The sequence below is a fragment of the Mesoplodon mirus genome (genome assembly GCF_964341445.2).
Source record: "Mesoplodon mirus genome assembly, chromosome: 11".
NCBI classification, from domain to species: Eukaryota; Metazoa; Chordata; class Mammalia; order Artiodactyla; family Ziphiidae; genus Mesoplodon; species Mesoplodon mirus.
In genome coordinates this window covers 44,171,061-44,184,164 of record NC_138987.1, presented here as the reverse complement: position 1 = coordinate 44,184,164, position 13,104 = coordinate 44,171,061, and the positions used below count along the sequence as shown (strand labels likewise).

The 13,104-nt window shown below is 59.5% G+C and overlaps 1 protein-coding gene across 5 annotated transcripts in view; it reads right to left on the bottom strand.

Annotated features, from left to right (window-relative positions):
* TAFA5 (TAFA chemokine like family member 5) overlaps window positions 1-12,241 on the bottom strand; it is a 211,337-nt gene extending 199,096 nt beyond the window's left edge. For all 5 annotated transcript variants that reach the window (XM_082636088.1, XM_082636090.1, XM_082636087.1 and 2 more), the window contains exon 1: window positions 12,071-12,241. In XM_082636088.1, the coding sequence (XP_082492214.1) occupies window positions 12,071-12,182 (112 nt within the window). In that variant the 5' untranslated portion in view covers window positions 12,183-12,241. The remainder of the gene's footprint in view (window positions 1-12,070) is intronic.
* Between the last annotated feature and the right edge of the window lie 863 nt (window positions 12,242-13,104).

The following is a 13,104-nucleotide window of genomic DNA, read 5'->3' as shown; positions in this document are numbered from 1 at the left end:
GCTCTGGGCACCCAAAGCCAGAGCGGTGTCCCGCCTGGCTCTGGCCATGGGCAAGGCTGTGTGGAGTGTCCGTAATCACAGGTGGCCTGGCCCGCCCCAGGGAACTTTCCCGGCTCCGCGGACTCCCACTAGGGACACTCCAGTATGTGTCACGACTGCTCCATGGCACGGAATCGGCTCCCCTGTTTCTCAGAAGCATCCCACCCCACTGCTAGCCCCAAGAATAGAGCTTGAGCAAACTGGGTATCAGGTTTGAGCGGGCAAATCCAAGCCTGGCGTGACACTGGGAGGAAGATCCCAGGCCCGGCCTGTGTGCAGGAAGCCTCTTCCCCAAGGGTCCTGGCCCCTCCAGCAGGCTCAGCACCCCACATCCTCCAGGTCACAGTGGGTGGGGGCTGACATGCTGAGTGGACAGAGGCCTCTGGGTATCCTGCCCACCTCCCAGGGTCTAACAGACAGAAACCTCCTGACCACCTGAGACAGTGGGGGTGACTGGAGCATCTTGCAAAATCTCTATGACGACAGCGTCCAATGAAGCTGTCTGCATCCTCTCCATACGCACTGGGCTTCGGAGCTGGAGGTGGCCATCGGCCACCCGGCTGTACCACGTGGGCTTCTGCTGCTCCTGTCTTTAAAATCTGTTCCTTTTTCATGCTGGAACCTTAAGATGAAGATGGGAGCTAAAACAGACTGAACTCTGACCACACTCAGCAAACGCATTTCTGTTGACCATGGAACACTGATTTTGACTAAATCAAAGTCCTTGTAAAGAAGCATGTGGGTTGCCACGTGACAGTGGCCTTTGTCTCACAGGGCCTAAACCTGCCAGAAGGTTTCAGAAGCCCTTGGTGCCCACGTCCAATGTCCCAGATGCTGATGGTGAGAAGTTTTGCTGTTTTCTTAGCTTGAGAGCTCACGTCTCACTGTGGTGGGGTACAGAAACCTCCCCAAGTTCATTAACACACACCTGCTCCCAGGTCTGGGTCCTGACAATTTTTAATGTGTGGAATGCATGTTGTTCGGGCCGACCAGGACGCCAGAGCAAAGGTCTCCGGGGGTCACAATGAGGTGGCTCCCGACAGAGCTGGCCTGACTCAGACCACATGTTTCCAGACCCAGTGAATTCTGGAAACACATGCCACCCCCGTGGTCATCTCAAGGTGACTGTCTCCCTAGACGGTGCCCCTGCTCTCCCGCACTGAGAGAGCAAAGGCCTCTCCTCTCCAGCTTGCAAACATGGGTGTGACAGGTCCTCCAAAACACAGCCCAGAGGGCCCGCCTCTGCTTCCCTGCAGGGTTCACTCCTAAGGCCACAGAGCCTAACACGAGCCGGGGAAGGAAAGAGACACGAAAAGAGACACAGGAAGATGCACGGAAGACCCAGCGTGGCTCCGTGGCTGGCCTCCTTCAGCCACTACAACGAGGACCATAAATTAGCATCAATTGACTAACGCGAGTCCTATCAACCCATTAATGGCAATTCAGCTATACCCGGGGAAATGCTATTAGGTAATGGAACTGCTATGGAGAAAAATAACTTAGAAACAGAGCCAGAGAGAGGCCTCTCCCCTGCATCCAGTGGCGTTCAGGGTGGCACGGAGGCATTAGCATTTTAACCGTGGACGCCCTGATAGGAAAGCCCTCCAGAGAACTGTCCGGATACCCCTCCCCAAACCACAAGGCTTCAGGCAATGGGTGTGCTTTAAAACTGCCTTCCTCAACGCTCAGTTAAAATCAGATGCGAGGCAGGTCTTGGAAAACTAGCAACGCCCTGCCCCCAGAGGTCACCCAGGTACCTGACAGCAGGAGACCATGGCCTAGCCCGGCTCCAGCCGACTTGTTCACGGTCCAGTCAAGCAGGCCAGGAAGACTCCGCCGTCACTTCATCATTGGTGGATTTTAGTAACAAGTAGGTAAGCTCAGAGATGTTCGCAATGCTGGTACTGACTTTCCTAAACATCAGGTGAAACCCTCCGAATAGAACTTAGGAGGAAGTGGCCCATCACAGGCCATCAGCAAGGACACCGGGAGAGCCTGCCCGGCTGTATTAATCAGCCCCCCTTGCTGGACATTCAAGACACCAAGACAAGGCAGATGGGGACAACTTGGGGAAGGGGGTGTCCTGAAAAGTTCAGGGCCCTGGCTACCCCGCTCCCATCTCTGCAGGGACTCGATTCTGTCTGTTCTTTTGGAAAACCATTCCGGAGCCATCAGTAAACCATGGGTGCCATGCTGGGGGCCCTGCCCTGGAGAGGCCCATGCCATGGACCCAGCACGACTGTGACCACGACAGCGAGGGGCTGTGGTGAGTCCACAGCCCCAGACCCGGGGGCACAGAGAGGGGCCATGAGAACGGGGCCACACACCTCCTGCCCAGCCCTCCTCCAGCTCACGCCTGGGCCTCCCGGGGGGAGAAAGGAGGCCCTTGCAGGGCCCCCGGCTCTGTCCCCATCCAGGCCCACGACATCCTCCCACCTGCGGACACCACTCACAGTGTGCAGGTCCGGTGGCCCGTCAGGCTCCGCTGGCCGCCCTGCTAGAACTGTCAGGGCCTGTGAGCCCGGGTCAGAGGGAGAGGGCCTCCTTCATGCGGCGAGTGTTTACGTGCGCCCGTGAGGTGTATCCACCACCTCTCTCCAGCCACAGCCCCGGATCCCTGGGAGGATTCACGGGGGCCAGATGGTGAGGTCAGCAGAGTTCAGCCCTCCGAGGAGCAGCTGTCTCCCCCTGCCCGGCCCCATGTCTGCCCCACCCCGCCCTGGGCACCCCAGGCACCCCCTTCACTAGAGAAATGAGTCTGGACCAGAGGGGTGTTCGGGCGGCCAGAGCATCTCCTGAGCACACTCAGCTGCTGGACCTGGCAGCCAGGGCGGAGGATCTGAGCGCAGGCAAACAGGCCTGGGGGAACCCACGGCTGGGGCAGGAGGCCGGCCCCGGGCGAGGACGCCCCTCGGGTCAATCCGTGCGTTTCCTCCCCAGCAACTCTCCACATAGAACGTGAGCCTGTTCTGCAGGGGGCGGGGGGCGGCCCCAGGATGGAGGCCAAGCAAGCCAGACAGGGGCTGCGGGCTTGAGGCGGCTGGGGGCGGGGGGCGGGGTCTTTCTTTTCTAGGGCCTTATTAGTTACCTGTTTTATGTATGGTAGTGTGTGTATGTCAGTGTCCCAGTCTCCCAGTTTACCCTCCCCCCGACCCCTTTTGTAACCATAAGTTTGTTGTCCACATCTGTGACTCTGTTTCAACAGTGTGGTCTTGAGAGTTCACGGTCACTCTGAACGTCCAGAGGGTGGGTGCAAGGACGGGCTGTGGCCAAGGGGCTGGCCATGGGGGTAGGGCCGAGTGCCTGGCAGCTCTGGAGCCGGGGGCGCCCTAGGCGTCGGGGAGGAGGTCAGAGGGAATGTGCCACCAAAAGAAGAGGCCTTAGGAAGGCGGTGGGCGGGGAAGGCAATGCTGGAGGCCCCAACTCAGAAGGGATGCGTGTCTGTGGCGTGTGTACACACGTGAGTGCACAAAAACAGGGACACGGCACGAAGGGACAGGGAAGCGGAAGCAGCCGGCACAGGGAGGGAGCCCTGAGCTCTGTCCCCTCCTGCTCTTCAGTGCCTGGTCCCCAGGCCTGTATCCTCCAAGGAAGCCGCCAGGCCACACCTGTGCATCCCACTTCTCTGGTTAAAAAGGAACCAGTGAGGAAAAGCTCTAGGGATAGTCAAGTCCCCAACCACCCCCATCCCTGCCCTGCCCTGGGCTCACCACCTGGGGTCTCCCGGGACTAGGACTGTGGCGGGGCCGTCAATGGCTTTGGCTCATGACACGCGAGTCTGAGACTGAAGAGCAACATGCAGGCTGGGGCTGGGGGCTGCGGGGAGACCCGCACAAGTGTGCGTGTGCGTGTGTGAGCATGTGCAGGAGTGCTGCCTGATACAGCGGGATGTGCATCTTCACGAGCTGCACCCACACAGCAGCACATCCCTGCCGCCCCACGGTCACAGATGGCATGAGGATGGCGATGGGGTAGGGCTCCCGAGGGAAGGCGGCAACAGGCTGCCCAGGGACTAGAACACGCTGCCTGTTGGGGAGGGGGGTGGGCAGGGGCACATCCTAAGGCATAGGGGGTCTGCATGCTCCACCTGCCAGCACAGGCCTGCTGACCCCGGGCACCATCCCCGTGCAGGGGCTCCTGGGGCCCAGCCAGGGCCCAGTGACAAGGCTGATGGGCACAGGCTGGAACAGAAAGAGCCTGGCGGAGCCCCATCAGGGATACAGGCAGCAGGCTCTGGCGTCCCCCCAAAAGGACTGAGTAGAGGCAGCTTCCAGGCAGCCAAGGTCCCAAGGGCAGCAGAACTTTTGGAGGGAATGGCGTTTATGAATTTGCTCCAATGGGCTCTAGACAGAAATCTCCGAAATCACGCCTCTTGAAAAGGCGAGCATCATCAAGCCAGTGGGTAGATGACGGACAGGGAGTGGGCTCCCCTGTCCCCGTTGGATCAGGAATGTTTTATTGCCTCTAAATGGCTTTATCACCATCAGCAATAAAGTTACATGTGAGATATGGAGAAATCAGGATGTGGAGAAGAGTCTGAGACCGACCTCAAGCCCTAAGGCTGGTTCCAAGCTCTGGAGACATAAGTGTGGGGAGACACTGTCCCCTCCCAGCAGACAGACTTTCCCACAGCCCAGCCCGTCTGGGCACGACTGGGGAGAGGCACCTGCCAGAGAAGGCGACCGGCTGAATGTCCTCCCACCCCTGTGCTGGCTGTTCAGCTACAGACGCGGTTATGAGGTTGTCACGCTGCTGGCACTGAGCCCCAGGACCAGAGTCCCGATTCAACAAAACCAGGAAACGCCAGAACAAGCCTGTGGACTGCAGACCCACAAACTAAATCAGAGGTCCCAAGGATGGGGGGGATTCTACCCCCAGGGGACACACAGCAAGGGCTTGGTTATCACCCCGGGGGGGTGGGGACTACGGGCACCCAGTACGTGGTGGCCAGGGATGCTGCCCAACTCCCCACCATGAGGAAAGTCCACCCCGAAGAGCAACCTGGTCCAAACGTCCACAGTGCTACGGGGAAGAAACCCCAGGGATGTCATGAGGAAGTAAGTATTCAAGGAAAATAAGGATGAAGTAGAAGCTAAGGAAAGGAGGTGAGGCTGACGGGAGGGTCTGGAGAGCTTTCCACTCTGGCAGTGTGAAAGCCTACAAGGACACTTTGAAAACAGTGAACGTTTCATTGAGATTCCACACAGTTTTCTTTTTTCTCCTTTTCAATCAGATGGTGTTAGAACCAGATTTGATGCTCTGGATCCAACAAATTCATTTTTTTCAGAATACATCTCTCCAGCCCCGCCCCCAGTCCTTTGGCCACACCCAGACCCTCAGCCCCACCCCTAGCCCTTAGGCCTTGCCCCCAGACCTTCGGGGCACCCCAAGTCCTTAGGACCCAGACCTTCAGCCCCACCCCGGTCATAGCTCACTGCCCAGGGCGCCAGGATCAATGAGTGTTTTCTCAGAGAATGGGGCACTCAATGCCCGAAGGCCCAGAGCCGTGACAGCCGGCATCCAGATGAATACACAGAGCGCTGGAGAGGGCAAGGAAGCAGTGCATTCAGGGGAGGCTTCCTGGAAGAGGAGTTCTCCAGCACTGGGGGCAGGGCATGTTCTGGAGACCAGTCCAGCTCAGGGTTCCCTTGCTGCATTCAGCAGCACTGTGAGGGAGTTACCGTGAGAGAGACCCCACGGACAGTGGGGTATCGAAGTGAGTAAGACCAGGGCATGCAAAAGAGAACGGGCACACACATCACATTCCCAAGAAGGGAGCCCTGGGGTGCCGGCCCCGGGCTGAACTCTGCCAGGCCAGCACAGAGGGATCGAGAGGGCCACCAGGGCAGGAAAGATGGGCTTTGTGAGGCCCTGAGTGACGTGAGCGGGGAGGCGGCGAGATGGGGAGGAGAGGACTGGTGCTGGCTCCATTCTAAGGGAAGCCACACGTGCGGATCTCCCATCGGCCAGCCTGGAGGCAGAGGGGCCACCAAGGACGATGCTGATGTACGCAGGAGGGACTCGGGTGACGGTGGGGAAGACAGACCTGGAGGATGGCTAGGTGTGTTTTGGAGAAGGGCTCATAGGAGGCTGGGCACAGGGACAGAGCTGGAGGTTGCCCTGCAATGCAGAGGCCCTGGCGAAGGCCGGGCAGGGCAAGAGGAGGCTCCAAGGCTGGAAGGGGATTCAGGGCCAGACCCTGGGCTGAGAGGTTGGGGCAGGCGGTGATGTGAGAGAAGGCAGGCAAGGACCCCAGCAGAACAGGGTGCCGGGCCCAGCTGGGTGCCCCGTCCTCTACTGTCTTTGCTTTGTGCTAACCGTCCAGCCCCCCCACACTGGGACGCAAGCCCAGGAGGCCACGGTCTTGCCCATCTCTGTGTCCCCAGGCTTCCTAATTCCTCATCACATGAACAAGCTGAGGCACAGACGCCAGGGGCCGCCTCTCCACGGCTCTTGCCTCCAGCACACTTAGAAGGAGGGCCAGGTCCCCAGGTGGGACCCCACAGAGGCCAGCCCCTCCACGGGGGAGGCCGACTACACAGCAGGTGACACACCAGGGCCCAGGACCTGGAGGCGGGAACATCGTAAGATGAGTGGGGTCTTCCCCAGGGGACATCTCACCAAGCAGCCACTGGCCCACCAGGCCTACACCCACCATTCCCGAGGACGCCGCAGGCACGCCAACTTGGAGCTGGGCCTCCCGAGAGCCAGGAGGACCAGGGGATGCCGGAGGAGTCCCGCCGGCCTAGTTGGAGACAAAAGTGATTCCACACTCGACTCCTGCCAGCCATTGGAATAAATAAGTAAACGTTACAAAGCCTGCGGGAGCCCTCCACCACGTCTGCGGGGTGAAGGAGAGATGGGGCGGCTTGCCCAGATCTGCTGCCAGCTGCCGGGCCGTTTCTGGAAAGCCCAGCCATCAGACAGCTTGTGCTGCCTGCTGGGAGCTTCAGTTAGCGCCACTCCAGGGCCCAGGTCTGGAAACCGTGGGGAGGGGGACATGGAAGGAGGAGCAGGCCATTGCTGGACGCTTCACCAGAAGCCGTGGGAGCCCTGGGGCAGCCCGGACAGCCCGAGCTCGGCTCTGGGGTTCACGGATGGCGTGCAAGGTTGCCTGCAGAAAGGGACACCACCAGGCACTCTCAGCCCCGTGTGCCAGCCCCGGCCCCTGAGAGGACAGCCAGTGACAATCCCCCAAAAAATAAAATCCAGCAGATCCAGCGGCCAGCCTCCTCTGCCCCCAGCATCCGATCGATCCGTCTCACGCAGGAACCCTGACCCACATCCTCCTCGTCAACCCATCTCCTCCCCAACACTCGGCCGGCACCCACGGCTCTGGGTGACAGGTGGCGTTCTGTAGAGGTCATTAACTCCAGAGCACCACATTTTAATGCAAAAATGAGCCCTTGTAAATCAGCGCAGCTGCGAAGCTATATAAAGAAATGGGGATTTTAATGTTTTGCTTTTCTTCCCATTTCTTGTGCCACATTATCATAACATTTTCCCGTAATCACGCCCATAAAAGTCACCTGAAAATACTTCATGCCACAAAAGCTGATCTCCATATTTCTCCCCGGGGATGTCAAGTGGCAGGTCCTGAGCGAGAAATTCCAGGGCGGAATTCAGCCCAGACGCCTGGTACCGAAGACCCGGCCAGCTGAGTTGTGACACACAGCCCCCGTTTGGGGGGCGCTGTCCTCTAGACTCGCTGCAAAGAGTGAGATGCCAGGGGAGTCCTGGAGGGCGTGGCCCCTCCTTGCGGTGTCTGGGTGGGGGTGAGGGGTGTGGGGCTGGGGGGAGCACCAATCAGTCTGGTTGGCTTCCAGGGGCATAACCTCCCCCAGCTCGCTGATCCTTGGGCGTGGAGTTCCACTAATACAAATCCCACAAACAGGCAACCTATCTTTATGTAGTTGAAAGAAACACACAGCACATCTTCTCCGGCCAGAAATTCATCAAATAAAAAACACAGTAGGCGAAAAAAAAAAAAAAAAAGATGAGAAATAAACTTCTGAATGTCATCACTTCATTAAGTTTCCAGTATTTCCAATTTCACCTCTTGGAAAATCCCAGAAATCAAATTTGAACAGCAGGAAAGTGGCATATTCTAATCTCTCCTAAATATGCAATAAATTGTATTTATAAGGAAAATGCAGCATCAGAAAGCCTATGCTTCTTTAGTATTCTAATGGATTAAAAAGCAATTCAGAAGTTGTTTGTAATTTCTTCTCATAGTTGCATGAGGACTATGACATGAGATTTAACTTAAAGCTACTATTCAATTTGGATGAGATTTATTTGAAAAAAAAAGTCAAACACAGAGTCACATTGCCTCTCGCACCCTACTCCCTGGTACTTTAAAATGTAAGACTTTCCTCCCACCCACCGTTTACATGCCAGGAGCAGCTGTCCACCAAGCCCGTCCAAATAGGAGACGGGCAATCTACGTGAAAGCATAGCCTTCTCGGACTTCGAAATAAACACCGTGCACAAGTGTCAAGTCAAGGCTTAGTGTCCTAAGGCAGCCACTAGATCATCATTCTCTCCACCTCCCTCCCAGTTATTACAGCCAGTATGTTGTCAGCCAGCACAATAGACCGCATCTTCGGGGTCTCGGAGATGAGCCCAGCACACAGGCAAACCACTCTGGTTTCGCCAGAGCCGTCCCACTCCATCCAAGAACCAGGTCCAGGCAGAACTCTCCTCTCCAGATATGCTAAGGGGAAGACGATCTAAATCAGCGTTTTCCAAGCCATGAGGACAGAGGTTTCCCCAGACCAGAAAGAAGGAGAGTTTCAATTTTCTAATCGGAGCTCATCACCTCCCCAAGATAAGTCTTTAGCAAGCGTCCATCCCTGATGTAATGGGAACGGACACAGAGATGGAGTATGCATCTCTAAAGAAAGCCATCAAGGGCCCCCTTCCTCTTTCTGTTTCTCCTGTCAATTGTTCCCCAATAGGAGAAAAATGACAAGGCTGTGTCACTATAGCAACTAAGTTAATTGGTGGACTGCAGGTCTTTCTCCAGCCAGAGGGTGGAGCCCATCTCCTTAAATATGAATCTCAGCAGGCGGCAAAGAAGGGAGGGCTTTCATGGGGCCAAGAACAGTAGAAAACCCCTAACCGAAAACGAGGCCAAGAAAGATTCCAGTTTTCTTCCAGCAGCGCCAGGAAGTGAACACCTTTTGTGCTGCAGAGAAATGCACAGGTTTAATACGCAGGATAACTGAATCCTGTATGACGCTTATCATTCTCCCTAACGAATGATACAAATAGATCTGCTCCAAAACACAGAAACATTTTGGGTAATAAAAATCCTTACTGATAACAAAAACAATTTACAGACATGGATGCTAACTATTCTTCTTCATCCCAGATATACTGGAAAAGAGAATGAAATCACAGGAACTCTTCCATTTGCATTTTATTTGCTTTATCAATTCTAAAAATAAGAAGTTCTTTTTTCTCTAGGACTGATGTTCCAAGCTATCAATTATGATTATGTCTATTTCTTATTTTAGTGCAGTGTTTTAATTCCTCCAAGTGCATATGTCTATTTTGTATATTAGTGAAATGTTTTAATGTCTGCAAGTGCCTTTCTGGTGTAATGGGGTGTGTCCAAAAACGTTATCTTATTGTCAGTTATTCCATTCCATGGAGATGGAAACAACCATAAAAATGTGGTTAACCCAAGCTTCTGCTATTAATGATTTCTGCCATTCTGGATGAGACCTTTTTTTTTTTTACCAAATGTCCTCATCCTGGTGGAAGAGCTGTTTCCAGAATGCCAGGGAGGCCTCCGCAAAGCAGCCTGAGTGTCCAGTGGGATCTCGGGTTCCACGAAGTGCCTGAGCAGCAGGCAGGCCCGGACCGCCACCTGGAGCAGGCAGCAGTCTGGCAAAGGTGTGAGGGTCAGGACAGACATAGCGGGTCCCCCTTCAGGTTCAGGAGGTGCTGGGTGGGGGGGTGGAGTGAGCAGAGACTGCACACAGAAGGTGCGAAAGGAAAGGCCCTGGCTGGCGCACCTGGGGTGGGAAGTGTTGAAGCCACAGGGCAGGGCGGAGGTGTCACGTACTTAACAACAATTAGCAGTTGCTCCTCTCCGTACCCGGAGGGCTGCCTCCCCAGTCAGCCTGTTGTTGCTGGGTCTTGGCACCAACGATGTTGTCCCCAGAGCCGGGGAGGGACAGCAGCCTGGGGACTTGGGGCACAACAATCCCCTTCCCAAACACTGCTGGATGAGCCCCCCTCCCGTGCTGCCACCAGGAAGTGCATTTAAATGACACCTCCTGGGTGAACCCCGAGTTTACCTGCCTTTCACCTGTTCCCCATGGCCAAGGAAGCCGGCTGAGGCTCTTCTCTGGAACCCTGGGAACGCTGCCCCAGGGCCCCGAGATGGCCGCGAGGAGCTGGGGAGAGGGCACAGACCTCGCTCAAACCCCTAGAACAGCCCCCTTCGAGGCAGCCAGCGCAGGAACACATTCGGAGGGGCAGGCAGGGTGCAGCCGGGATGGCGGTGCCAGTCTGGGCAGTCGGGCTTGCGGCCCCACGGGGAATCTTCCCGCTCGGAGACCCCTCCCCACGCGTCCCCACGCGTCTCCAGCAACTGCAGCGAAATGCACAACCCGGCTGAGACCAGCAGCACGACTGCTGCTCTGAGCACCGTGTTTCCCCCGCCATTCGGGGAGGATGGGGGGGGGCTGGGTTGTCCCAGGACTCCGCGACCGCGCGCGCCCCGCGTCTCCATGGCCCGCCGCGGTCCCATTTTGGAGAGAGCGAAGGCTCGCGCTGGGAGCTAGGTGGCCGAGGGCTGCGAGGTGGTGGCGGGGAGCGAGGCTCCGCGCCGGCCTCTCTCTCTCCCTCTCCCTCTCTCTCTCTCTCTCTTTTTTTTTTTTTGTAAAGAATCCATATTTTTCCATCGCCCATGGCAATTCTCCATGACAGGTGTTGCTCAGCGCCCGTCCTTTCCTCCCGCTGGGATAGGAAGGGACCCGGACCCTGTGCCAGGCGGTCGGCGGGGGAAGCCCACCTGCCCGCGCCATCCCAGCCCGGAGCCTGTGCCCGGGACGCTGACCACTCCCCACCCATCCAGCCAGCCGCGAAACCGTGTCCGGAGCATTGACCATCCACCCCCACCGCAGTCCCTAGGCTGTGCCCAGCGTCCCACCAGCCTCCATTCCCCCAGCCCCCAGCCTGTGACCCGGGCGCAGCCCACCCCGACACACCCAGACAGACCCCGACCCTGCTCCCGTTCCCCCAGCCCCCAGCCTGTACCCCGGGTGCCCGCCAGCCCGCGCCACCCAGCCCCGAGCCAGACCCACTGGTTCACCGGCTCGGGTCCCCGGACCCTACTCGCGAAATGCCGGCGGAAGCGGCGAGCCCTCTCCGGGCACCCCAGCCCTCACTTCTTTTTTAGGAAAGCGCCGGCGAGCCTGCTTCCTGGGAAGGCAGAAGCTCCAGCCGCGCGTTCTAGCCCGAGCCCCGCTCCTGCCCCAGGCACCCCGCTCCGGACTCGGCCGCCGCGTCCCCCGCACGTCCCCCGCCGGAGTGTCGCCAGCGGAAAGCTCAGGGCAAGGCGCTCCACCGACAGCCCAGGCAGCGCTGCCCGCCCGCCCCGGACCTGCCGCCGCCGCCGGAGCGCGCGGCGCGGCTCGGCTCGGCCGGGAAGCCGCCGGCTCAGATCGGATCGCGGGCCTGGGCCGAGAGTGGCGGCGGCACGCCGGGCAGCCGCGGGCATCGCCGCGCAGGGACGCGCCGCGCCACCCGGGGCCTTGTGCCCGGGCCCTGCCCCAGAGTCGGAGGAGGGAGGCTCAGCGGTGGCGCCGGCCTCCGAAGTGTCGGCCCCTCTCCCTCCCGGCCCAGCGCAGGACCGGCGGGGACCCGGGGGACGGCGCGCCCCGAGCTCGCAACTCCGCACGGACTCCGGGCGGCCCGCGGGGCGCCCCGCCGGAGCCGCGGCCCGGGAACGGGGAACGGGGGCCGGGGCCGGGACCGGAGGGCCGGCCGAGGACCCGGGCCGCGCGGTACTCACTGCAGTAGGCGATGAGCAGGCTGGCCAGGATCATGAACGCCCAAAAAGTTGAGGACATGCTGGGCAGGGCGGTCGCATCTTGCCGGCTGCTGGTCCTGGGCGATGGCGCCATTGAAGCCGCGGCGCCCGCGCGGGGGGCAGCAGCGCGTCTCAGCAGCCGGCCCTGCCCGCGCCCCCGCGCCGGCCTCCACGTGCGGGCCCCGCGCGCGCCATCCTCCGCCGCCGCCGCCGCCGCCGCCGCCGCCGCGCCCGGGCTCCGGCCCACTGCTCCCTGCGCCGGCCCGCCCCGCGCCGCGCCCGCGCCCGCGCCCGTGCCCGCCGAGCCCGGGGACGCCGGCCCTGCCGCTCTGGGCGTCGCTGCGCGCCAGGGCTCGGCGCGCCGGCCACCAATGCGAGAGGCGCCCCCGATGCGCGTGCCCGGCGCCGCGGGGGCCCCGCGGGGGCCCCGGTGCTGGCTGGGGAGGCCGGCGGCGGCGGAGCGGACGAAGCGCCGGAACCGCGCCTCTGGATGGCGACAGAGACGGCGCGGCGCGCCCGCGGCCTGGGCACCTCGCGTGGGGGACGGGCCGGCCAGCGTGAAGTTTGTGGACTGGGGCTGTGTGGCCCTTAGGCCCTCGGCGCCTACATCCTTTCCCCGCCCCTGCCTGCAACGCTGGGTCCCAGACCTTGCCTGGGCTGGGGTTACCGGAGTTTATTCCAAGTATAGGGGGCTTTGGACCCTTTCCGCGGATGGGCCTTGTCATCCCTGTTCTGGGTTTTTTGTTGGCGTCCTCAAACCCCTGGAGAGCACAGCCTTGGACCCGCGCAGAGTCAGCTGAGCACCCAGGAAAGGCTGCTCCTTTCCCCAGGCCGGGCACTGCCAGGCCAGGACAGACGTCCAGGAGCCCTGTCCTCGGCCCCTCTGCAGGACCTCCACCTCTGCCTACTGTCCTGGCCTTGGTGAGCCGTCTCCGTGCGCACCATTCACAAGACTCCAGTCTTGTGTCTCTAAATTCCCCACTTCGGACTGGTCTCCTGTGTTAATGCCGAGGATG